General features: G+C 36.3%; 1 protein-coding gene across 2 annotated transcripts in view; it reads left to right on the forward strand.

Moving 5' to 3' along the window:
* The window catches only part of PCDH11X (protocadherin 11 X-linked), a 452,651-nt gene extending 428,071 nt beyond the window's left edge, over positions 1–24,580 (forward strand). The window contains exons 6-8 of one of the 2 annotated variants that reach the window (XM_032330412.1): positions 6,844–7,039; positions 24,169–24,192; positions 24,541–24,580. In XM_032330412.1, the coding sequence (XP_032186303.1) occupies positions 6,844–7,039; positions 24,169–24,192; positions 24,541–24,545 (225 nt within the window). In that variant the 3' untranslated portion in view covers positions 24,546–24,580. Of the gene's footprint in view, positions 1–6,843; positions 7,040–8,459; positions 8,490–24,168; positions 24,193–24,540 lie in introns of those variants that run through there. The other variant, XM_032330413.1, reaches the window with a different exon arrangement.
* The last annotated feature ends 1,929 nt before the right edge of the window (positions 24,581–26,509 follow it).

The following is a 26,509-nucleotide window of genomic DNA, read 5'->3' on the forward strand; positions in this document are numbered from 1 at the left end:
CAAATGAGAGGATCATAAGGTTGTTGTCCTTTTTTTATTAATATAATGTAATAAATTGATTGATTTATAAATCTTGAACCACACTTGCAACCCAAGAATAAATCCCTCTTGATTGTGGTGAATAATAATCCTTTTAATGTACTGTTGGATCCTATTGGCTAGTATCTTGGTGAGAAATTTGAATCCATGTTCATCAGGGATGTTGGTCTCTAATTGTCTTTTTTGGTGTCATCTTTGTCTGGTGTGGGGTCAAGGTATTGCTGGCCTCATAAAATAGGTTACAAGTTTTACTTCCATTTCTATTTTTTTAAAACAATTTCAAAAATATAAGTATTAACTTTTCCTTAAATGTTTCGTAGAATTCTCCTGGGAGGCCATAAAAAGTCTTGTTTATTGGGATATTTTTGATTATTGCTTCAATTTCCTTGCTGATCATGTGGTCTGTTCAGGTTTTCTATATCTCCCTGTTTCACTTTTGGTAATTTGTATATTTCTAGGAATGCATCCATTTCTTCCAGATTGACAAGTTTGTTGGCATATAGTTTCTCATAATATGTCCTTATAAGTGTTTCCATTTCTTCTGTGTTGGTTGTGATCTCTCCTTTTTCTTTTGTGTTTTTTATTTATTTGGGTCCTTTCTCTTTTTGGGAAGTCTGACTAGCTTATTGATTTTACTAATTCTTTCAAAGAAACAGCTTCTTGTTTCATTGATGTGTTCAACTGTTCTTTTGGTTTCTATTTCATTGTTTTTGGTTCCAGGTTCCAGTCTTTATTATTTATTTTCTTCTGCTGGAATTAGGTTTTATTTGCTATACTTTCTCTAGCTCCTTTAGGTGTAAGGGTAGCTTGTATATTTGAGATTTTTCTTGCTTCAAGATAATGGCTTATATTGTTATATACATCCCTCTTAGGACCACCTTTGCTGCATCCCCGAGGTTCTGAACTCTTGTTTTTATTTTCATTTGCTTTTATGTTTGTTTGTTTGTTTGTTTTTAATTTTTTTAGTTTCCTGGTCAATCCATTCATTCTTCAGTAGGATGTTCTTTAACTTCCATATATTTGGGTTCCTTTCAAATTTTCTTTTGTTATTGAATTTAAGTTTTAAAGCATGTGGTCTTAAAATATGCAGAAGCCTAAAAATATGTGAAATATAATCCCAATCTTTTGGTACCTTTAGAGACATGATTTGTGATGCAGTACATGATTTATTCTGGAGAATGCTCCATGTGCACTTGAGAAGAAAGTGTATTCTGTTGCTTTAGGCTGAAATGGTCTGAATATATCTGTGAAGTACATCTGTTCTAATGGGTCATTCAATGCCCTTTTTTCCTTGTTGATCTTCTGCTTATATGATCTGTCCAGTGCTCTGAGTGGGGTGTTAAAATCTTCTACTATTATTGTATCATTATCAATGTGTTTCCTTAGTTTTTGTTATTAATTGGTTTATCTAACTGGCTTCTCCCATGTTGGAATAAATATTTATAATTTTTGGTTCTTCTTGCTGGATAAACCCTTTAATCATGACATAGTGCCCCTCATCATCTCTTACTAGTCTTTGGCTTAAAATGTGATTTATCTGACGTAAGGATTGCTACTTTAGCTTTCTTTTGATGTCCATTTGCATGATAAATTGTTCTCCATCCCCTTACTTTCAATCTATAATTGTTTTTGGATCTAAAATGAATCTCTGGGGGCGCCTGGGTGGCTCAGTGGGTTAAGCTGCTGCCTTCGGCTCGGGTCATGATCGCAGGGTCCTGGGATCGAGCCCCACATCGGGCTTTCTGCTCAGCCGGGAGCCTGCTTCCTTCTCTCTCTCTCTGCCTGCCTCTCTGCCTGCTTCTGATCTCTCTCTGTCAAATAAATAAATAAAATATTTTAAAAATTCTTATAAATAAATAAATAAATAAAGTGAATCTCTGGTAGACAGCATAGAAGTGGGTCTTGTTTTTGTTTGTTTGTTTGTTTGTTTGTTTTGCTTTTGTTTTGTTTGTTTGTTTAATTCAATCTGATATCTGTGTCTTTGATTAGAGCTTTTAGCCCATTTACACTCAGAGTAACTATTGAAAGATATAAATTTTGTGCCATTGTATTACCTGTAATGTCTGTTTCTATACATTATCTCTGTTCCATGATGGTCTTTGTTACTTGTGTCTCCCTCTGACCAAAGGATCCACTTATATATTTTTTGTAGGCATGGTTTAGTGATAACAATGTCTTTTAGTTTCTTTGTCCTCCAAGCCCTTTATCTCTCCTTCCATTCTAAATGACAGGCTTGATGAATAAAATATTCTTTCCTGCATACTATTCTCATTTAGCACCTTGAATATGTCATGTCAGTCTTTTCTGGTCTGCTGGGTCTCTGTGGACAGGTCTGCTGCCAGCCTTATTTTTCTACCCCTGTAGGTTAAGGACCTCTTGCTCTGAGCTTCTTTTAGTATTTTCTCTTTGTCTCTGGAATTTGCAAACTTCACTATTATATGTGGGGTGTTGACCTAATTTTATTGATTTTGAGGGGTGTTCTCTGAACTTGTATGTGTTTTCCCTTCCCCAGATGAAGGATGTTCTAAGCTATAATTTGTTCAAATAAACTTTCTGCCCCTCTGTTTTCTTCATCTTCTTGAACTCCTATTATTTGAATATTGTTGCACTTTATAGTATCACTGGTTTCTCAAAGTCTCCTCTCATGATCTGGTAGTTGTTTTTCTCCCCTTTTCTCAGCTTCCTTACTTTCCATCACCTTGTCTTCTATATCAGTGACTCTGCTGCCTCATTTAACCTCACTGTCAGAGCCTTCATTTCTTTTTTACTGCATCTCAATAATTACAATTTTTATTTCAACCTGATTAGATTTTAGTTCATTTATTTCTACATTAAAGCATACCCTATATCCTTTACTTTTTTTAGTACTTAGCTAGTATCTTTATAATTATTGTTTTGAATTCTAGTCCTGATATCTTACCTATATCCCTATATCCCTATTGTTTAATCTATGGCAGAGAGTACTACCTCTGGCTCTTTCTTTTATTGTTAATTTCTCCTTCTGGTCATTTTGTCCAAAAAAGAAAAGAAGGAAGAAAGAGAAAGGAAAAAAAAAAAACAGCAAAATCAGCAACCATAATATCAACAGCAACAAGGATAATTTCAAGAAGTAATTCTGGTGTATGCTGTGTACACTATGCTATTATGTTTTGGCTGAACTCCACAGAGTTCCTACCTGTTTGTAGTTGGGAATGTTTGGTCCTTTCAGTAAGTATGCTTTGATTTGTTTTTGAGGTTAAGCCAGAAGCTTATGTTTTGGAGATTTCTTTAATCAGTGAACTTGGTATATGCTGGGGTTTGTGTTGGTCTTCTGAGGGAGAAGCCTGCTGTTCCTTAGAGGTCAGGGGTGGGATTTAGTGCAGGGGACTTCAGCCTCTACTTGAGATGCTGTGTTTCTCTCTGGAGTCTGTGCTGGTGGGTTGGAGAAAGGAGGGGTGGTGGAAGATGTAGAATATGAAGTCACATCACTCTCTTGTCCCTGGTAATCAAAACTCCCATCACCTGCTACACAGAGGTGTCTTAGAAAAGGTAGGAATCTCCTATGACCTTAGCCTTCATCATTTCCCAACCCTAAATGTCTGTGTCCAGGTCATCCACATGACTAGAGTCACAGATCTCTTGTATTTTATCTCTGGCCAGTGGCTTGGATTCGAAAATCCAAGTTGTTTTTTTTGTTTGTTTGTTTGTTTTTGTTTTGTTTTGTTTTTAAAGATTTTATTTATTTATTTATTTATTTGTCAGAGAGAGAGAGAGAGAGCGTGTAAACATAGGCAGACAGAATAGCAGGCAGAGGGAGAAGCAGGTTTCCTGCCAAGCAGGGAGCCTGATATGGGACTCGATCCCAGGGTGCTAGGATCGTGATCTGAGCCAAAGGGAGCTGCTCAACCAACTCAGCCACCCAGGCATCCCAAAACTCCAAGTTTTAAAGGGCCTGATAATGTGTGCTTACATTCCCATCCCCTGGCAGGGAGGCTTGGGGTGTGTCCAACCCTATCCCATCCCTGAAAAGTCATTGCTTAGTGTGCACACAGAGACTAGATTTTATTATAATGCTTAGTGGAAAACTGGAGCAAGGTTATCAGCCATATGCCCTCAGATTAGTCCCCTACTCCCATTTGTCTCAGAAAAGTTGTTGAATAGGCTTGAATCTAATGTGGAAGACAATGAAAATCAGTAGCCAGGTTATCTGCAAGGTGCTCCAGTATCTGTGCTCAGGTCAGCTCAGCTCAGCCCTTGAAAATCGCCCACTTCGCACGCACACACACACACACACAGAGGTTTAAGCCTATTGTGGCTCATAGCAAGAATCAGAAGCCAGGTTATTTGTAATCTGTTCCTGTTTCTGCACCCTATTCAGTCAACCCCAGGAAAGTGGCTAATCATCACATACACAGAGGTGTAAGCCTATTGTAGCTCACACGGAAAAGTTATGAGGTTTTCTATCCTCTGGAGGTTCCTCTGACCTGCTGCTGGATTCTGCTCAATGGCTCCTTGGCCGTTCTTTTCTCTTTGGAGAGGATGAATATGCTTTTCCAAATGTCCTCTAGGATGGGGAGCAACTCACCCTGAGCAACTCAAGGGTCTCTTTGCCATGGCTATTGTACAGTCACAACGCACTGAGCTGTTTCAAACTTTATCACTGTTCCTGATTTTACTTGGGGAGCAAGGCTTCCTCCCTTTCCCTTCCAAGTGTCTTCTTAGTTCCCCAATTCAGGGGCATAAAGAACTTGCTTCTGCCAAATTCTCTCATTCTAACTGTGAAGATTGTTTCTGTTCTCCTCCAGTCCTCTTCCAAGTTGTTCAAAATAGTTGAAATGAAAATAGTTGATCAAAATAGTTGATCTACTTGCATTTGAAGGATGGATCAAGTTCAGGGTTCCCCTACTACTCTGCCATCTTGGAACTCCCCTGGGGCTGCTTTTATAAGGATACTAACCTCATATATGAGGTCCCACCATCATGATATAATCATCTCCTAGAAGCCCCAACCCCAAATATAATAATGTTGGGGATTATACTTCAGCATACAAGTTTTGAGGGTACATATTCATTCTATAGTAATGGTCTTCAAATATTTTCATATCTCCATTTGAAAAAAAAATGACTGACAGCCAAGACTAAATTTGTGAAAATGTATTCATTTTTACATGAAAATCTCTTAGTATCTAATTGTATGTGATTTTGGTATATACAAATTTCTTAAGCAATTATCTCTAAATTGTATCTTTCATACTGCTCATTGTTAGTCATTTGGATTGATCTATTGTTATATAGTAAATAATCTTTGGAGCATAAAGCAAAAACCAACTATACTTTACATTTTTTTTAGGTCAGGAATTTGGATCATTCACGGAAAAGATTATCTCTGCTCCACAATGACTGGTTCTGCTGGGGTTGTTCAAATGTCTGAAGATGGCTAGGATGACTCATATAAGGCTATAAGCTGTAATGTTCAGAATAAATTCTTCACATACATATCTGGCACCTGAACTAGAGTGACTGGAACACTTAGGCCTTCCTGGGTATTGTACTTTCTTTCTATGCAGTCTTTCCACATGACCAGCTTGAGCTTCCTCACAATATGGAAGTCTCCCAGTAGTCATACTTCTTTCAATGCAGCTGATTTTCTCCAGTGTGAGTGTGAGTATTCCAGTGGAAGAAGGCAGAAACTTCAAGGTTTGGTTCCCTAGGGCCCACCCACATTCAGTGCAGTAGAGAATTATATCAGAGTCTTAATACTAAGAGATGAGGTCTAATAAGAGGGCTATCTTTGGAGATCAGCTACTACATATGGGAATGTTGAAAACAAAAATATCACTACATCTGGTTGAGTGGAGTTAGCATCCTCACTAGATGTCATGAATCTTTATTTTGAAAACAAATGCTCATCTTCATATTTTGGCATCTATATATATTTTATATTCTCCTGTAATTACAATAAAATTCTTATAATTTGCTTTTATAAATCCCATCAACTGTTATTCATACCATGTAACTATTTTTATTTTGTACAGAGTAGAATCTATTTAAATTAATTCTAATACAAGGGTGCCTGGGTGGCACAATCAGTTAGGCAACCAACTCTTTGTTTTGGCTCAGGTAATGATCCCAGGGTCATGAGATTGAACCCCATGTTGGGCTCCTTGCTCAGTACAGAGTCTGCTTGAGATTCTCTCTCCCTCTGTCCCTCCAGCTCATGCTCTTTCTCTGTCTTTCTCCCTTTCTCTCTCTTTCTCTAAAATAAAATAAAATAAAACCTTCAAAGAAATTAATTACTTAATTCCAACACAGAATTTTGTCTCTAAAATTCCTGAAAAAGATGATTTGTTCTTTTAATTTTCTAAACCTACAAGATTGAATATATTTGTGCTATTATTTACTTGCTTCAGCCCACCAGAATCTTATAGATATAGCAATATAGTTTTGTTATACCTATCCATATTTATTTTCAGAAATGAATTATTGTCAAATTATAGTTAAAAAAATCCATGTTTGAATACTGAGAAGAATTTCCAATGTGCTCAAATATCTAAAAAGTTTGACAGCTTCTCACTTTAGAACAAATTGGTTTTCATGCATCTGGATGTACCATGTTTTAAAAAGTAGCAAAAGCAATTCTACTGCTCAGTGAAGCACGTTTGAACACAGGCTGACTCTTTGCAAAAGCCTGACAGTTTTTACAATTCAAGATCATGTTAATGTTACTACTCTGAATATCAGAAATAATGCATTTTCTAAATTGGATGTATTGGGCAATTATTCAGATTATAACTGGAACCCTAAAGTTTCCTTTCTTCCTTTCAGTCCCAGCGGCATGTCACATTTCACTTACCAGAAACCTCCCAGGAAAGCAGCAGTGATGGTGGACTGGGAGACCATGATGTGGGGATTCCTAGCACATCCCATGCCCTGCACTTTGGCTATCCTCAGGAGCAGTACTTTGATCATACTGCACCGAATAACCGCACTGAAGGGGATGGCAACTCTGATCCTGAATCCTGTAAGTGATATCTGTCTAGTCCTGCAGGATAAATGACCTTATTGTGTTTCTTAGTTGAACAATTGCGGCTATAATGACACTGGCCATTTAATGTTAATATGAGTAGTAACAAACTTTTAAAAGGCAAAAATACCAAATTAAGTGGATAGTATATATGCAGCATTTATAATATATGAAATGTGTGATAATATCTACTTTGAAAGTTATCATGAAATTTAAAATAGTCATTTTCTTTAGGCACAGATAGGATTTTTAATTTTTATATATGTAAAGATATGTATAGGTGTATGTAACTAGCCACTTTATTTTATGGTACTTATTTAATTTGAGTACTTAAAATTATTTTTGTAATTCATATGAATTATATTTTAGATTTTTTTCATTTTTAGTAGAGATAATAACCATAGGCAATTTTAATTAACCACTTTTCTCACCATTGAGAATGATAATACCCGTGGTTTTTTCATATATGACCTTTATCATGTTATATAACAAAGAAACTTATTAAAAGTGCAAGAAGTGTATTATTTCACTTTAAATGAATTTCTATTACCTTAATATGGCATACTAATTGTATTTTCAACATAGCTTATGTGTGTGCTTTGATTAAAAACAAACAAAAAAGAGCAGATCAAAATTTGCCATAACACAATAATCTCTTCTGACTGACAGAGATGCTAAGGTACTTTCATTGTTCCAGAAGAAACTCTATAACTCTGAAACAGTGCATAATTATGGATTTAATGATATTTAGTAGGTGTTAATAAACTGTGGAATTTTAGTTCATAATACCACAAATAGGAATGTAAGCTGTTAGAGGAAATGAATGCTGTCCCTAAGCAAGCAAATTATTTTACACAGTTCCCATTTCATATTTTGAAATGCATTGCATCCTGAATTTACTTTCTTCTCTGCTAACGAATTGCCCAAAATAGTAAATAGTTCTGAAAATTCCTTGTACATTCACAAATACATAGAAATACAACATCTCTGGATAAGATTCCCTCAAAATTTGCTAGAAGTAATTATAGATGCTCCTTTATTCTTTTATTTTAAGTTTACTTTATTTAATTTATTCATTTTTATTATGTTCAATTAGCCAACCTATATAGTACATCATTAGTTTTTGATGTAGTGTTCAACATTTCATTAGTTGTGGATAACACCCAATGTTCATCACCACATGTACCCCACTTAATACTCATCACTCAATTACCCCATCTCTCCACCCCCCTCCATTCTGAAACCCTAAGTTTGTTTCCTGGAGTCCAGAGTCTTTCATAGTTTGTCTCTCACTCAGATTTCCTCCTATTCAGTTTTCCCTCCCTTCCCCTATGGTCTTCAGTAGTATTCCTTATATTCCACATATGAGTGAAACCATATGATAACTGTGTTTCTCTGCTTGACTTATTTCACTTAGCATGATCTCCTCTAGTTCCATCCATGTCGATGAAAATGGTGGGTATTCATTCATCTTTACTGATGGCTGAGTGATATTCCATTGTATATATGTACCACATATTCTTTATTCATTCATCTTTTTATTTTATTTTATTTATTTATTTATTTATTTATTGTTCATTCATCTGTAGGACACATTGGATCCTTCCATCGTTTGGCTATTGTGGACATTGCTGCTATGAACACTGGGGTGCATGTGTCCCTTTTACACTGTTGGTAGGAATGCAAGCTGGTACAGCTACTTTGGAGAACAGTATAGAAGTTCCTCAAGATGTTACCCTATGACCCAGCAATTTCACTACTAGGTATTTACCTAAATAAAAGAATATAGTGGGAAAAAATGGCATTTTAATCCTTTAAAATGCAGTTCCCAGGTTGATAAAAATCTGCTGATTAGATAATAAAATTAATATCCATACTTTTGCATCTTTTGCCAAGATTATTAAATATCCTTTTTAAGTTAATGAAAAACAAGCAAATTGAATCCAATTATTTCTTTTTCAGAAGACAAGTTTAATTAAACATCCTGTCTCATTCCATTTGAAACCTTTTTGAATTTTTAAATTTTACAGTTGCAATCTCCTGACTTTAGCCTTTGGTATGAGAGCCAAACCCAATGTCCCAGAGCTTTCCCTAATTATAACCCTAACAAATTAGGTGTACCATTTTCAATAGATCCTTCTCTTTAAAGTTAGCTAATTTGATAAAAACAGAAACAGAAATCTAAATCATAAACAGCATTATTGGTTGCTGCTGGGTTTCTGTGGATACTCTAACAGGTAAGTCTTTGACTTCTCAAAGGATTTGATGGAGACACAGAGGAGTATAGACCTAGTAGAGAGCATAATGTGACTTTGTACTTCTTGAAATTTTGCATATCATTATATAGTATTAACTGAGAGGTCTTAGAGACCATATGATCCTCTTGTGGCTATTCTAAATACAACAATCTATATATGGCCCTCTGTTCATATCTACTTCATTACAAGTAGCATAAGGTAAAACATAATTTGTGGGTAGTTAAATTTTTTTTAACTTTCTTCTGTAAAACATGGCTCTGATTTTATAATTCAGACTGTTTTCTGGGACACATGGAAATATTATCAATGGTCTACTATATTAAACTTCAGAGATTTCTGAATAGTTCATACATATGAAGTCAGAATGTCTGTGTTTTTTTTCCCCTTAAAGAAGGAATGCATTGCTATCTCACACTATTTGTAAGTTTCAGATAAAAGAGTAATTACTAAATTTCCAGCAACCTGCTGATGTATTATAATTTAATGTATCATAGATAACATCCATGTTTCTTTGGAATAGAAATGATGAAATAGAGTATTTCTAAGGAGATTCAAATCTTCAGCTTACCAGCCATAAATCAATTAATTTTCAGAGAATATCCTAAATGAAGGGGAAACAAACTCAATTTAATTAGTGTTATGATTGTCTTCAACTGCAATAGTTTTGTCATCTGCATTTTTTAAACCTCTTCATTGGATATAGTCATTTCACATATGAAGTTAATCTATCTGAAAATGTTACAGCTGTTTTAATGTCTTAAATTTGAGCTTAGTGGTTGTCCAGCTGGCTTTGTCTGTAGAATATGCAACTCCTAATCTCAAGTGTGTGAGTTCAAGACCCACTTTAGATGTAGAGATTTCTTAAGAAAATAAATAAGTAAACTCTTCTTCTAAAATTTGAACAGAAATTAATCAGCCTTTAAAGTATTTGTTAAAGTTTTACTTTTACTTTACTCATTTCGTCATACAAAAGAAAAAAAAAAACAGAATTCTAAGAACATGAAGCTAAAAAATCTTAAACATTTAAAATAGAAATATTCTGCTGCATGCCATACCTGGCCACGGGGGGGCACTGCTGCTCCCATGCACTTCACCCAACCACTGTGAAGCACGCATCTGCTGCACTGTGCTGGCCATGTGCCCAAGTCACCACTGTGGGCCTGGCCTTGGCCAGCCATTGCCAATGCTATACCCAGCCTTGTGATTCTGGTTTCCCTCATACACAGGCCCCAGCTGCCTCAATGCATCAGGAGATCTGGTATGGGACTGATGGCCAAGTACAAATTTTGCTAACACTGCCATGTTGCTGCTGAATTCCTTGGTGAACACACTCCCTCAGTGCTGGCCTGACTTGTTCCCACTAACAGCACAGAAAGCGAGCACAGCACACTGCAGATGAATACACTGAAAGAAAAACTGACTTACACAAAACAGTAAGGTATAAGCAGCACATTTAGGATAATCTCCTAAAAGACTATATTCCAGTAAACAAGGGACACTGCACTGCAGGGAAGTCCAGGACCTCTTCATAACATAACATCACTACTTTCAAGAGAAGAGGACATGACTTCCTTAACATACAGAAAGAGACACAGAGAGGCAGACAAAATGAGGACACAGAGAAGTAAATGTATCCCAAATGAAAGAACAGGACATTATGGCCAGAGATTTAAGTGAAACAGATATTAATAATGTGTCTGATAGTGAATTTAAAGCAATAATCATAAGGATACTTTGTGGACTTAAGGAAAGAATGGAAGACATTAGTGAGAATTTTAACACAGAGATAAGGAACAGCATAGCAGAAATAAAGTGCTCAAAAAATAAACCAGAAAATGCCTGATGGGCTGAAAGAAATAAAGGAATAAAATAGTGACATAGAAGACAGAGTTATAGTAAGTAATTAAGGTGGACAAAAGAGAAAAGAAAATTATACAAAAAGAGAATAGACTTAGGGAATGCTGTGATTCCATCAAATATAATAAAAATCATATTAAAGGAGTCCCAGAAGAAATGACAGAAAAAGAGGCAGAGAATTTATTTGAAGAGATAATAGCTGAAAAATTCCCTAATCTGGGGAAGGAAACATATATCTATTTATATCTATATCTATCTATCTATCTATATATCTAACTCCAGGAAGAACAAAGAACCTCCACCAAAATCAACAAAATTGGCACACACCAAAACATATTATAATTAGCAAAATACAGTGATAAAAAAATTTTTAAAGCAACAAGACAAAAGAAGACAGTAATATACAAGAGAGGACCCATATAGCTAGCAGGGGATTTTTCAGCAGAACCTTTGTGATCCAGAGGGGAATGACACAACATAAAGTGCTGAATGAGAGAAATCTACAACCAATAATACTTTATCCAGCAAGACTATCAATCAAAATAGAAAGAACGGCAAAGAGCTTCCCAGACAAACAAAAGCTAAAGGTGCTTTTTAACCAATGAACCAGCCCTGCAAGAAATATTAAAGGGGACTCTGTGAAAGCAAAGGAGAAACCAAAAGTGACAGTATAAAGGTAGAAAACACAAAAGCAGTAAAAATGAATATTTACATAAAAAAAAGTAAAAACAGTCAAGTTTGGATGTCTGGGTGGCTCAGTCAGTTAAGTATCCAACTCTTGATTTTAGCTCAGATCATGATCTCAAGATTATGAGACTGAGCCCCATATTGGGTTCCACACTGAGTGGGGAGCCTGCTTACAATTTTCTTTCTCATGCTTTCTACCCATCTCCTCTTCTTAAAATCATTCAAGGAATTTAAAAGATAAAAGGATGTTTAAAAAATATCACCAAATATCTAAAACGTGGGGAAGAGTAAGAACAGATACACACTTAGAAGTCCATTAATTTAATACAAACTACTACATGCAGAAGAAGTTATATAGCAACCCAACTTCAACTATATAACAAAACCACTATACAAAGAAGAAAGAGAAATAAATCCAAATATCTCCTTTAAGAAAACCAGCAAGGGACACCTGGGTGGTTCAGTCAGTTAAGAATCCAACTCTTGGTTTTAGCTAAGGTCATGATCTCATGTGTTGTGTGATTAAGCCCTGTGTTGGGCTCCACACTCAGCATGGAGCCTGACTGAGGATTCTTTTCCTTTGCCCCTCCCCAACTTGTGTGTGCTCTCACTCTCTCTCACTCTCTACCTCTCAAATAAAGAGATAAATCCTTAAATCAGCAAAGCCTGAAAGACAGAAAAGGAGGATCAGAGCAAAACAAACACTAAAATGACAATAATTATATATCTATCAATAATTGGTTTAAATACAAATGGATGAAATGCTCCAATGAAAAGACATAGGGTCACAGGGTGGATAAAAACAAGTCTATATGTTGCCTACATGAGATTCATTTTAGACCTAAAGACACATGGATATTGAAAGTGAGAGGAGGGAGAAACATCTATCCCAGTAAAATACTTGCATAACTGCACAGGGGTTTGTAGTTCATGGCAAAGCACAGCAAAAAGCCTTCCTTCATGCTGGCTGACCTCAACACGTGTCTCTGCTTGTATGCTAATGACTTGGGCAGCTTAATTGTGTCTGCTGGTTCTTTAATTCCCTGAGAGGCAGTGCTCCTTCTCCCAAATACACTCCAAAAAGGGGAATTGTATCTCTCAGCATGACCCAGGAGATTCTCAGAGCATACTGTCTGTTCCTGTATTCCTGTGCCACTGCCCTCCTTCTTCACTGGAATACTATATCTGCCAGGATCCATGATGGTGATGGTGTTGATTTCTAAAACTTCAGATTATCACCTCTGCTGCTTATAAAATCTTTCAATACTTGAGGAGTCAAGATGGAAGAGGATTTGGCATCTGAGATGACATCAGGTATCAGGAGACCAGCTAGACAGTTTATCAAACCATTTTGAACAACTACAAATCCAACAGGAGTAGAAGAGAAGAAGAGCAGCAATTCTAGAAACAGAAAATCGACCACTTTCTGAAAGGTATGACCTGCAGAAAAGTGAATCCAAAGCAAAGGGAAGACAGACAATGTGGGGAGGGGCCAGCATCTGGCAAGCAGTGAAGCAATGGAGCACAAAATCAGAACTTTTTTTTTTTAAGATTTTTATTTATTTATTTGACAGACAGATCACAAGTAGGCAGAGAGGCAGGCAGAGAGAAAGGAGGAAGCAGGCTCCCCTATGAGCAGAAAGCCCGATGCAGGACTCGATCTCAGGACCCTAGGATCATGACCTGAGGCAAAGGCAGAGGCTTTAACACACTGAGCCACCCAGGTGCCCCCAAAATCAGAACTTTTAAAAGTCTGCTCCACTGAGGGACTTTACTCCAGAGGCTGAGTGGGGGTAGAGCCCATGCAGGGACAGCATGGTCTCAGGTGCCATGGAGTCATAGAAGAATCAGGAGTGTCTGAGTATCCCAGAGCTCACAGGCATTAGAGTGGGGAAGCTGGCTACAGAGACGGAGCTGAGGAGTGAGCTCTCAACTCAGGGTTACCTTAAACTGTGATCCGTGGCATAGTCAGGCTACTGCTCTCTGAGTAAGGACCCCACAAGTGGCAGATTCGGGGATGGACCTCCCCCCAGAAGAGCAGCAGGGATCTGCTGGGTTCATACACTCCAGGCAGGTCTGTGTGCCAGAGACAGAGATGCTCTGTCACAGGCTGGGTGAGCTCAGAGTGTGGTGGGAAGCCAGGAAGATGGGAGTGATTATATGCTTTTCACCTAGGGCACACTGAGGAGTGGGGGCCCAAGCTCTGGGCTCCTACAGGCCAGAGGTTGGGAGGCTGCCTTTTTCATTCCTGTCCCCCAGAACTCTATGGAAAGTGTTCAGGGAACAAAAGCTCCCAAGAGCAAACCCAAGCAGATTACTTAGCCCAGCCCCTGGCAAAGGCAGAGCAATTCTTCCTCAGGCAAAGACACTTGAGAATCACTACAAAAGGCCCCTCCACCCAGAAGATAAGCAAGAACATCCAGCCAAGACCAAGATCACTGAATAGGGAGAACAGCAGAATTCCAGAGGAAGGGGAAAGCAAAGCATGGAATTCATGGATTTCTCCCCATGATTCTTTAGTCTTGCAAAGTTAATTATTTTTTTAATTTTATTTTTTTCTCATTCTAATTTTTATAACTGCTACTCTTTCCTCTCTTAACATTTTTTAACTAGTTTAACAATACCCATCTTTAAAAAATCTTTTTGAACCTTCATTATTATAGACATATTTTATCCTTCATTGTACCTAACTTTATTTTTTATATACACATAGGGTTTCTTTTAAAATATTTTGGGGTACAACTTCTTCTCATAGATCAAAGTATACCCTAAATCTAGCAAAGGGCTTTGTTCTAGTCTCCAGCCTGAGCAAATTCTCTCCACTTTTTATTTCTTTCTTTTGCCAACCAACTTATCTTATCAACTCCTTTATTTTTAATTAAATTTAGTTATTTTCAGCATAACAGTATTTATTTTTTCACCACACCCAGTGCTCCATGCAATCCGTGCCCTCTATCATACCCACCACCTGGTACCCCAACCTCCCACCCACCCGCCACTTCAAACCCCTCAGATTGTTTTTCAACTCTTTTTTGAGAATTTTTTTTTAATTTTCATCTTTACAGTCATATTCCATCCCTTCATCTGTTTACCCTTAGTTTTGTGTATGTATATATGTATATGTATATGTGTATATATATATTTCTTTCTTTAAATTTAGGGAGGTAGTTTCTTCTACAAGACCAAAACTCCCCAAATTAAGTGGGTGGCTCTGTTCTATTCACCAGTCTAATATATATATTTTCTTTTTTTTCTATTTTTTTTTTTAACTTCTTTTTACCCACTTTCTTCCCCGCACAATTTGGGGTCTCTTCTGATGTGGTTAACACAAATTTTTCTGCAATCTTTGCCACCCTTTTAGTATTTTAGTCTCTCATTCATATATTCTTATCTGAATAAAATGACAGAAAAACTAACCACACACACACACACACACACACACACACACACACACACAAAGACAGAAGGATAGAAAGAACAGGAGGCAGTACTGAAAGCTAGGGACCTAATCAATATGGACGTTGGTAATATCTCAGATCTAGAGTTCAAAATGACAATTCTCAATGCACTAGCTGGGCTCAAAAAAGACATGAAAAATATTAGAGAAACCCTGTCTGGAGAAATAAAAGAACAAAAATCTAACCAAGCTGAAATTTAAAAAAAGCTATTAATGAGGAGCAATAAAAAATGGAGGCACTTATTGCTAGGATAAATGAGGCAGAAGACAGAATTAGTGATAAAGAAGATGACATGATGGAGTATAAAGAAACTGAGTAAAAGAGAGACAAACAACTATTGGACCACAATGGGAGAATTTGAGAAGAAACTGATACCATAAGATAAAACTTTAGAATAATTAAGATTCCAGAAGAAGAAGAAAGTAGAGGGGAGCAGAGGGAATATTGGAACAAATTATTGTAGAGAATTTCCCTAATATGGAAAAGAGAAGAGACATCAAAATCCAGGAAGTGCAAAGAACCCCCTGCAAAATAAAGAAGAATACGTCCACACCCCATCTTCTAATAGTAAATCTTACAAGTCTGAGTGACAAAGAGAAAATCCTGAAAGCAGCCTGAGACAAGAAGTCTGTAACATAGAGTGGTAAAAAATATTAGATTGGCAACAGACTTATTCACAGAGACCTGGCAGGCCAGAAGGAACTGGAATGATATATTCAGAGCACTAAATGAGAAAAACATGCAGCCAAGAATACTATATACAGGTAGACTATCATTGAAAATAGAAGGAGACATCTCAATGTGGTTTTAATTTGAATCTCCATGATGGCTAGTGATGATGAACATTTTTTCATGTGTCTGATAGACATTTGTATGTCTTCATTGGAGAAGTCTCTGTTCATATCTTCTGCCCATTTTTTGATATGCTTGTCTGTTTTGTGTGTGTTGAGTTTGAGGAGTTCATTATAGATCCTGGATATCAACCTTTTGTCTGTACTGTCATTTGCAAATATCTTCTCCCATTCTCCCATTCATCAGGGAGATTCAAATTAAAATCACATTGAGATATCACCTTACACCAGTTAGAATGGCCAAAATTAACAAGACAGGAAACAACATGTGTTGGAGGGGATGTGGAGAAAGGGAAACCCTGTTACACTGTTGGTGGGAATGCAAGTTGGTGCAGCCTCTTTGAAGAACAGTGTGGAGATTCCTCAAGAAATTAAAAATAGAACTTCCCTATGACCCTGCAATTGCACTCCTGGGTATTTACCCCAAAGATACAGATGTCGTGAAAAGAAGGACCATCTGTACCCCAATGTTTATAGCAGCAATGGCCACGGTTGCCAAACTGTGGAAAGAACCAAGATGCCCTTCAATGGACGAATGGATAAGGAAGATGTAGTCCATATACACTATGGAGTATTATGCCTCCATCAGAAAGGATGAATACCCAACTTTTGTAGCAACATGGATAGGACTGGAAGAGATTATGCTGAGTGAAATAAGTCAAGCAGAGAGAGTCAATTATCGTATGGTTTCACTTATTTGTGGAGCATAACAGATATCATGGAGGACATGGGGAGATAGAGAGGAGAAGGGAGTTGGGGGAAATTGGAAGGGGTGGTGAACTATGAGAGACTATGGACTCTAAAAAACAATCTGAGGGGTTTGAAGTGGAGGGTGGGTGGGAGGTTGGAGTACCAGGTGGTGGGTATGATAGAGGGCATGGATTGCATGGAGCACTGGGTTTGGTGAAAAAAATAATGAATACTGTTATGCTGAAAATAAATAAAAAATACATTAAAAAATAAAATAAATAAAAGAAAATAGAAGGAGAGATAAGAAGCTTCCAGGACAGACAAAAATTGAAAGAATTTTTAAACACCAAACCAGCTCTACAAGAAATATTGAAAGGGGTCTTCTAAGCAAAGAGAGAGCCTGAAAATAGTAGACCAGAAAGAAACTAAGACAATACACAGTAACAGTCACCTTACAGGCAATACAATAGCACTAAATTCATATCTCTCAATAGTTACCTTGAATGTAAATGAGCTAAAATGTCTCAATAAAAAGACACAGGGTATCAGAATGGATTAAAAAAAAACAAAACCCAATAATATGCTGTCTATTAAAAACTCATTTTATACCCAAAGAGACCTCCAGATTCAAAGTGACAGGATGGAAAACAATTTACCACTAATTTACTACTACTACTAATGGACATCAACAGAAAGCTGGCGTGGCAATACTTATATCAGATCAATTAGATTTTAAGCCAAAGACTATAATAAGAGATGAGGAAGGACACTATATCATACTCAAAGGATCTGTTCAACAAGAAGGTCTAACAATTGTAAATATCTATGCCTCTAACATGAGTGCAGCCAACTATATAAACCAAGTAATAACAAAATCAAAGAAACACATTGAAAATAATACAATATTAGTAGGGAACTTCAACACCTCCTTGCTGAAATAAACAGATCATCCAAGAAAAGATTAACAAAGAAATAAAGGCCTTAAATGACACACTGAACCAGGTGGACATCACAGATGTATTCAGAACATTCCATCCCAAAGCATACACATTCTTCTCTAGTGCACATGGAACATTCTCCAAAATAGATCAAATCAGGGGCACAAATCAGGTCTCAACTGGTACCAAGAGATTGGGATCATTCCCTCCCTCTTTTCAGACCAGAATGCTCTGAAGCTAGAATTCAATCTCAAGAGGAAATTTGGAGAGAACCCAAATACATGGAGGCTAAAGAACCTCCTTCTAAAGAATGAATGGGCCATCCAGGAAAATAAAGAAGAATTGAAAAAAAAAAATGTATGGAAACAAGTGATAATGAAAACACAATGGTTCAAAATCTGTGGGACACAGCAAAGGCAGGCCTGAGAGGAAAGTATATAACGATACAAGCCTTTCTCAAGAAACAAAAAAGGTCTCAAATACACAACCTAAACCTACACCTAAAGGAGCTGAAGAAAGAACAGCAAAGAAAGACTAAACCCAGCAGGAGAAGTTAAATAATAAAGATCAGAGCAGAAATCAATGAAATAGAATCCAATCAGCCAACCAAACAAGCAAACATACAAAAACAATAGAACAAATCAACAAAACTAGGAGGTGGTTCTTTGAAAGAATTAATAAGATTGATAAACCCCTGGCCAGACTTATCAAAAAGAAAAGAGAAAAGACCCAAATATATAAAACCATGAATGAAAGAGGAAAGATCACAACCAACACCAAGGAAATACAATTATAAGAACATGTTATGAGCAAATTTGACCATCTGGAAGAAACAGATGCATTCCTAGAGACATATAACTACCACAATTGAACCAGGAAGAAACAGAAAACCTGAACAGACCCATAACCAGTAAGGAGATTGAAGCGGTTATCAAAAATCTCCCGACAAACAATAGCCCAGGGCCAGATGGCTTTCCAGGGGAATTCTACCAAACATTTAATGAAGAATTAATTCCAGTCCTCCCGAAACTTTTCCAAAAACTAGAAATAGAAGGAAAACTTCCAAACTCATTTTATGAGTCCAGCATTACCTTGATCCCAAAAACAGACAAGGATCCCATCAAAGAAGAGAATTAGAGACCAATATCCCTGATGAACACAGATGCAAAAATTCTCCCCCAAATACTAGCCAATAGGATCCAAGAGTACATTAAAAGGATTATTCACCACAACCAAGTGGGATTAATTCCAGGGCTGTAAGTTTGGTTCAACATCCACAAATCAATCAGTGTAACACAATAAATTAATAAAAGAAAGAAAAAGAACCATATGATAATCTCAATAGATGCTGAAAAACATTTGACAAAGTACAGCATCCTTTCTTGATCAAAACTCTTCAACGTGTAGGTATAGAGGGTACATACCTCAATACCATCAAATCCATCTATGAAAAACCCACAGCGAATATCATTCTCAATGGAGAAAAACTGAGAGCTTTTCCACTAAGGTCAGGAACATGGCAGGGATGTCCACTATCACCACTGATATTCAGCATAGTACTAGAAGTCCTAGTCTCAGCAATCAGACCAAAAAAAGAAATTAAAGGAACCCAAATTGGCAAAGAAGAAGTCAAACTCTCACTCTTTGCGGATGATATACTTTATGTGGAAAACCCAAAGGACTCCACTCCAAATCTGCTAGAATTTGTACAGATATTCAGTAAAGTTTCAGGATATAAAATCAATGCACAGAAATCAGGAGCATTTCTGTACACCAACAAGACAGAAGAAAAAGAAATTAAGGAGGAAAGTTCATTTATAATTGCACCCAAAACCATACAATACCCAGGAATAAACCTAACCAAAGAGGCAAAGAATCTGTACACAGAAAACTTTAAAGTACACATGAAAGAAATTGAGGATGACACAAAAAAATGGAAAATGTTCCATGCTCATTGATTGGGAGAACAAATATTGTGAAAATGTCTATGCTACCTAAAGAAATCTACACACTTAATGCAATACCAATCAAAATCCCATCCATTTTTTTCCCAAAGAAATGAAACAAATACTCCTAAAATTTATATGGAACCAGAAAAGACCTCAAATAGCCAAAGGAATGTTGAAAAAGAAAGCCAAAGTTGGTGACATCACAATTCCAGACTTCAAGCTTTATTACAAAGCTATCATCATCAAGACAGTATAGTACTGGCACAAAAACAGACACATGGATGAATGGAACAGAATAGAGAGCCGAGAAATAGACGCAAAACTCTATGGTCAACAGATCTTCGACAAAGTAGGAAAGAATTCCAATGGAATAAAGACAGTCTTTTCAACAAATGGTGTTGGGAAAATTGGACAGCCACATGCAGAAAAATGAAACTGGACCATTTCCTTACACCACACACGAAAATAGCCTCAAAATGGATGAAGGACCTCAATGTGAGAAAGGAATCCATCAAAATCCTTGAGGAGAACACAGACAGCAACCTCTTTGACATCAGCCACAGCAACTTCTTCCTAGGAACATCGCAAAAATGAACTATTGGGACTTCATCAAGATCAAAAGCTTTTGCACAGCAAAGGAAACAGTAAACAAAACCAAAAGACAGCAGACAGAATGGGAGAAGATATCCGCAAATGACATATCAGATAAAGGGCTAGTATCCAAAATCTATAAAGAACTTATCAAACTCAACACCCAAAGAACAAAAAATCCAATCAAGAAATGGGCAGAAGACATGAACAGACATTTCTACAAAGAAGACATCCAGATGGCCAACAGACACATGAAAAAGTGCTCCCGATCTCTCAGCATCAGGGAAATACAAATCAAAACCACAATGAGATATCACCTCTGACCAGTCAGAATGGCTAAAATTAACAAGTCAGGAAATGACAGATGCTGTCGAAGATGCAGAGAAAGGGGAGCTTTCCTACACTGTTGGTGGGAATGCAAACTGGTGCAACCACTCTGGAAAACAGCATGGAGGTTTCTCAAAAAGTTGGAAACAGAGCTGCCCTACCACCCAGCAATTGTACTCCTGGGTATTTACCCTAAAGATACAAATGTAGTGCTCTTAAGGGGCATGTGCACCTGAATGTTTATAGCAGCAATGTCCACAATATACAAACTATGGAAAGAACTTAGATGGATAAAGAAGAAGTGGTGTATATATACAATGGAATACTATGCAGCCATCAAAAGAAATGAAATATTGCCATGTGCGACGAGGATGGAACTAAAGGGTACTATGCTTAGCAAACTATGTCAATCAGAGAAAGACAACTATCATATGATCTCCCTGATATGAGGAAGTTGAGAGGTAATGTCGGGGGGTTGGGGGTTAGGAAAGGAATAAAGGAAACAAGATGTGATTGGGAGAGAGAGAAACCATAAAAGACCCTTAATCTCACAAGACAAACTGAGGGTTCCCAAGGGGAGGGTTCTAGGGAGAGGGTGGTTGGGTTATGGACATTGGGGAAGGTATGTGCTATGGTGAGTGCTGTGAAGTGTGTAAACCTGGCGATTCACAGACCTGTACCCCTGGGGATAAAAATATATGTTTATAAAAAATTAAAAATTAAAATAAATAAATAAATAAAAATAAATAAAATCTTGCAATAATCAGCCCCTCTTATTTTCCCAGCCAGTGCTTTTAGGGACGTGCGCGTGTGTGTGTGTACTATTCCCTGTATGCTGCTTTATCTCCCAGCATCTCCCCCCTCCCCCCATGACCAGGGCTCCCTCCTCTGTGCAGCACCTGGGAATCTTTTCTCCTCCATATCACATCACTGCCCCTCCTGTCTTTCATGATGTTTCCACTTTTCTCCCTCTAATTATGCAGTTTGGTCTTTCAGTCCTCTGATTTCGTGGGTGTTCAGAATGACTTGGTAATTATTTAGTTTTGTCTGAGGGATAAGGCAAGCATAAGGTCTTCCTGATACTCTGCCATCTTAACTCCTCCTAGTACCTATATTATTTTAGAGAGGGAAAATGGTTTCATTTTTTGACCATTTCATGTCATGTGTTTGTGTCTCTTAAGAATTAGAACTGAAAATTTTATTCAGAGTCTGCTTATTGTGCTGAATTTTAAAGAAAAATTATCCATGTTTGACTTCAATGATTTGTAAACCAATTTTCATTTTTCAGTTTAAGAGCTAAACACCTTCTAGGATATGTTTTTTTTAAATGTATTTGTTTCTTTTCCATTATTGTCATGTCATCTCTTTTGCTTTTTTTTATTCATACTTCTTTACCCTTAGAAATGAGTCTAGATCAATTTTATTTTTTTCTGTTATTTTCAGTTACCAAATTATAAGAAATTTTGATAAATAAGGTTCATCCCACATTAAAATTGCAGTCTTAAAATAAAAACATGTACTTTAGCACTCTGCATAAAGCAGCCTTTCTTTTGCATACCATATTATTTGAAAATTCTACATTTAATAATTACCAGAGTTGACTATTAATTTCAACAATAAGTTAGAAAAGTGTGTGTGTGTGTGTGTGTGTGTGTGTGTGTGTGTGTGAGATAATTATCACGGAAGTATAACAATTTTATAAAGAGTGGAGTATTTGTGGAATTTTATTTAGAAGATTGATTCCACCCAAAGTGTCTTGTGAAAGCACGGTGTTGTGTGTGTGTGTGTGTGTGTGTCCTTACACTTCACCTAGTACTACCATTCAGTTTTAGTACTTATGGATGAAACACCTTATATTAAAAAAAATGTGTTGTATATGTAACAATGAAACTTAAAATAGGCAATGTTCTTTTATTAATCATTATTATTGCATAGATATATTGTTTTCATCCTCACTTTTTCTGTCTCTGACCTACTCTTCCTCTCTAAGCATTTTATATGTCTTGAGTTTCATAATGTTACAGGGTTGCAGGATTCTTGTCTCATGATGCCAACGAATGAATCTCATGGACACAAAAAGGTGAAGTGAAGTGAAAATATGTTAAGTGAAAGGGAGAACAGAAAGGAAAGAAAAGAGCTCTCTAGAGTGAAAAAGGTCCCGAATGATTTGCCACTATGTGCTTGTAGTGGTAGTCCTTTTTTTGAGAACTGACTGGGAATCTTGTGTCCTTGTGAGATTCTTGTGCCATCTTGGTTTGAACAAGGACTATTGATAACATCCTTAAAGGTTTACTTTTTCTTTGAGATCTGGTCATTTTCCATGATTACAATATAACTGAAAAAAAAAAAAAGAAAGAAAGAAAGAAAAAAAAAGAAAAGAAAAAGTCAAAACAAAAAACTAAAAAACAAACCTTATTAACATTCAGAGCCAAGTATTCTGGTTTGTACCCTTATCTCTGGTTTTGTATGCCTCAGCATTTGGGATTTCTGTGAGTTTGGTTACATAGCTCCCTGTTTGAACCTAGTCGGGGGAGTCAGGGACCTCCTATCTTTCCCAGACTATACCTTAAACCTTTCCTTTCTCAGTAATGTTCTAATGTTATTTAAAACTTATTTTTAAACTTGTTCAAAATATTTATCTTTATTGTTTTTTATACTTACATGCATATTATTAACTATATCAGGAAACTGTTTCTACTGTTGATACTAAAATTTTAACAAAGAATAATTTTGGTAATTGTCCAGATCAACATATATCCAAGTGCTTGTAAACATATAATTATTTTGTGCAAAAAATAGACTTTTTTAGTTATCCCAGGTCAAACATAATCTTAGTGTTTTCAAGGAAGTCCATAATGCAAGCCTAAATTTATTTTCCTGGGACATAATGGTAATGATCTCTGATCTCCAATACTCTAATTATGAGAAATGAATTTTAGCTGTGATAAAAGGTATATTATAAAGTGTCTTAACCCAGATAAGAATAATTCTATTGGGTCATCCTCAAATTAGTGTCTGTTGATTTTTGTTTTATCCCATTATTTTTTTCCACCTCAGATTTGGAAGCAGAGCAAGCTGTTAAGTCAAAACTAATGTTTTTGTTAGTTTGTTTGGTTTTGTTTTTTTTATACTCCATTTCCTGTAGTAAGTTCCATCAGAAAATTTCAATAGAGGACTCTACTTTGCTATCACAGGTAATAAAACTAGAAAATCCACTGAGATCTTTCAAAATATTGACTTAATACATTCCCTATAGGGAAATGACTAATCACTACTCAGTAGGTTAGCAAATAGCACAGGCTTGGTCTGATTTTAGAAAAAATATATACTACAAGAGAGAGATTTTATGGGTTATAAATCATCTACCATACCTACCTTCATTGTCACATTCTCTGAAGAATGAAGTTGAAAGAATATTACAATATATTACAGTTTATATTTGTTTAGTTAAATTAATATAACATGTTGGGAATAAGACACAATATTTATTGTACTTAACTTTATGAAACTCTTTTTCTAGCTTTCATCCCTGGACTCAAGAAAGGTACAGTAGAAATCAAGATAAGCCTTAATTATGATGTATATTTCATTTTAGAATGAATTGTTAATTTGTGTTTGTTCTAAGAAGTTTTGGCTTTTTCAGTTGTCATAAAACATTAAAATTTCAACTGTTTCAAACACATTTTTAGTATGTTTAACATGAACTGATGTCTAAAAAAGATATTCAGTCAGTTTGGTATCTTTTATAACTGAAACTGGATATTTTTTCCAAATTATGTGTAATTATTATTTGGGTAGAAAAATTAACATGACCTTATGGGTTTTTTTTTATTTACTGTAATTATTTTTAAAGTACCTCCAGATTTAATTATTCATTTCTCTTCTCTTACAGTTTAAGCATAGTCAACGTTTTGTCTGAGGAGGCATTCAAGATATAATTCTACCTTTCTATAATTTTATTCAAATAGATTATAAATTTCATATGTTGTTTACATACTTAACAAAATAATTATTTACATGCTTTGTGAAAGTATAAATAATATGCATTTTCTTTCCCAAGTTAAAATGTACGATTACATGTGAATTTCTATGAGTTAAGGTTAACAGAAACAAATTTCTTTAATTATGGAGTTTAAACAATCAGTTCAATTGCACATTGTTTTCTTGGGCTGATAAAATTTTAAAATGCTCCAGGATATTCTGAATGCTCCAAAAGTATTTTCACTCTGGATATACACACCTATCTTTTTTTATCATCTACTTCACATTTAAAGATGGACCTAACATGTTGTTCCACTGTTATTTAAAACAATGATTTATTTCACTTCTCATGCTTCTATTTTAAAATGTAATTTGCAGTCCTTTGATATTTTGACCAAGTGGAAATCTCACTTAAAAAAAAAAAAGAAAAGAAAAGAATTCTTCCTTCTATACTGCCTAGAGAAATCTATACTTGCAATGCCATCCTGATCAAAATTACACTGGGATTTTTAAAACAGCTGGAACACACAATCCTAAAATTTGTATGGAATCAGAAGAGACCCCAATTGTAAGGAAATGCTGAAAAAGAAAAACAAAACTGGAGGCATCACGTTACCTGATTTCAAGCTTTACTACAAAGCTCTGATCACCAAGACAGCAAGGTACTGGTTTAAAAGCAGACACATAGGCCAGTGGAACAGAGTAGAGAGCCCAGATATGGACCCTCAACTTTATGGTCAACTAATCCTCAACAAAGCAGGAAAAAATATACAGTGGAGAAAAGACAGTATCTTCAATAAATAGTGCTGGGAAAATTGGACAGCTATGTGTACAAGAAAGAAATTCGACCATTCTCTTACACCATACACAAAGATAAACTCAAAATGGATAAAAGACCTCAATGTGAGACAGGAATCCATCAGAATCTTAGAGGAGAACATAGGCAGTAACCTCTTCAACATTAGCCACAGCAACTTCTTTCAAGATACGTCTCCAAAGGCAAAGAAAACAAAAGCAAAAATGAACTTTTGGGACTTCATCAAGATCAAAAGCTTCTGCTCAGCAAAGGAAACAGTCAACAAAATAAAGACACAACCCACAGAATGGGAGAAGATACTCACAAATGAAAGTACAGACAAAGGGCTGATATCCAGGATCTGCAAAGATTTTCTCAAACCTAACACACACAAAACAGATAATCATGTAAAAAAAAATGGGCAGAAGACATGAAAGACACTTCCCCAGTGAAGACATACAAATGTCTAACAGACACATGAAAAAATGTTTATTATCACTAGCCATAAGAGAGATTCAAATCAAAACCACATTGAGATACCACCTTATACCAGTTAGAATGGCCAAAATTAAGAAGACAGTAAACAACAAGTGTTGAAGAGGATGTGGAGAAAGGGGAACCTTCTTACACTGTTGGTGGGAATGCTAGATGGTGCAGTCCCTTTGGAGAAGAGTGTGGCGATTCCTTAAGAAATTAAAAATAGAGCTTCCCTATGACCCTGCAATTGCACTACTGGGTATCTACCCCAAAGATACAGATGCAGTGAAAAGAAGGGCCCAATGTTCATAGCAGCAATGGCCACAGTTGCCAAACTGTGGAAAGAACCACATTCAGGAGACGAATGAATAAAGAGGATGTGGTCCATATATACCATGGAGTATTATGCTTCCATCAGAAAGGATGAATACCCAACTTTTGTAGCAACATGGATGGGACTGGAAGAGATTATGCTGAGTGAAATAAACCAAGCAGAGAGAGTCAATTATCATATGGTTTCACTTATTCGTGGAGCATAAGGAAAAACACAGAAGTCATGGTGAGATGGAGAGGAGAAGTGAGTTGGGGGAAATTGGAGGGGGAGATG

This window comes from Mustela erminea, chromosome X, assembly GCF_009829155.1.
Source record: "Mustela erminea isolate mMusErm1 chromosome X, mMusErm1.Pri, whole genome shotgun sequence".
Taxonomy (NCBI): domain Eukaryota; kingdom Metazoa; phylum Chordata; class Mammalia; order Carnivora; family Mustelidae; genus Mustela; species Mustela erminea.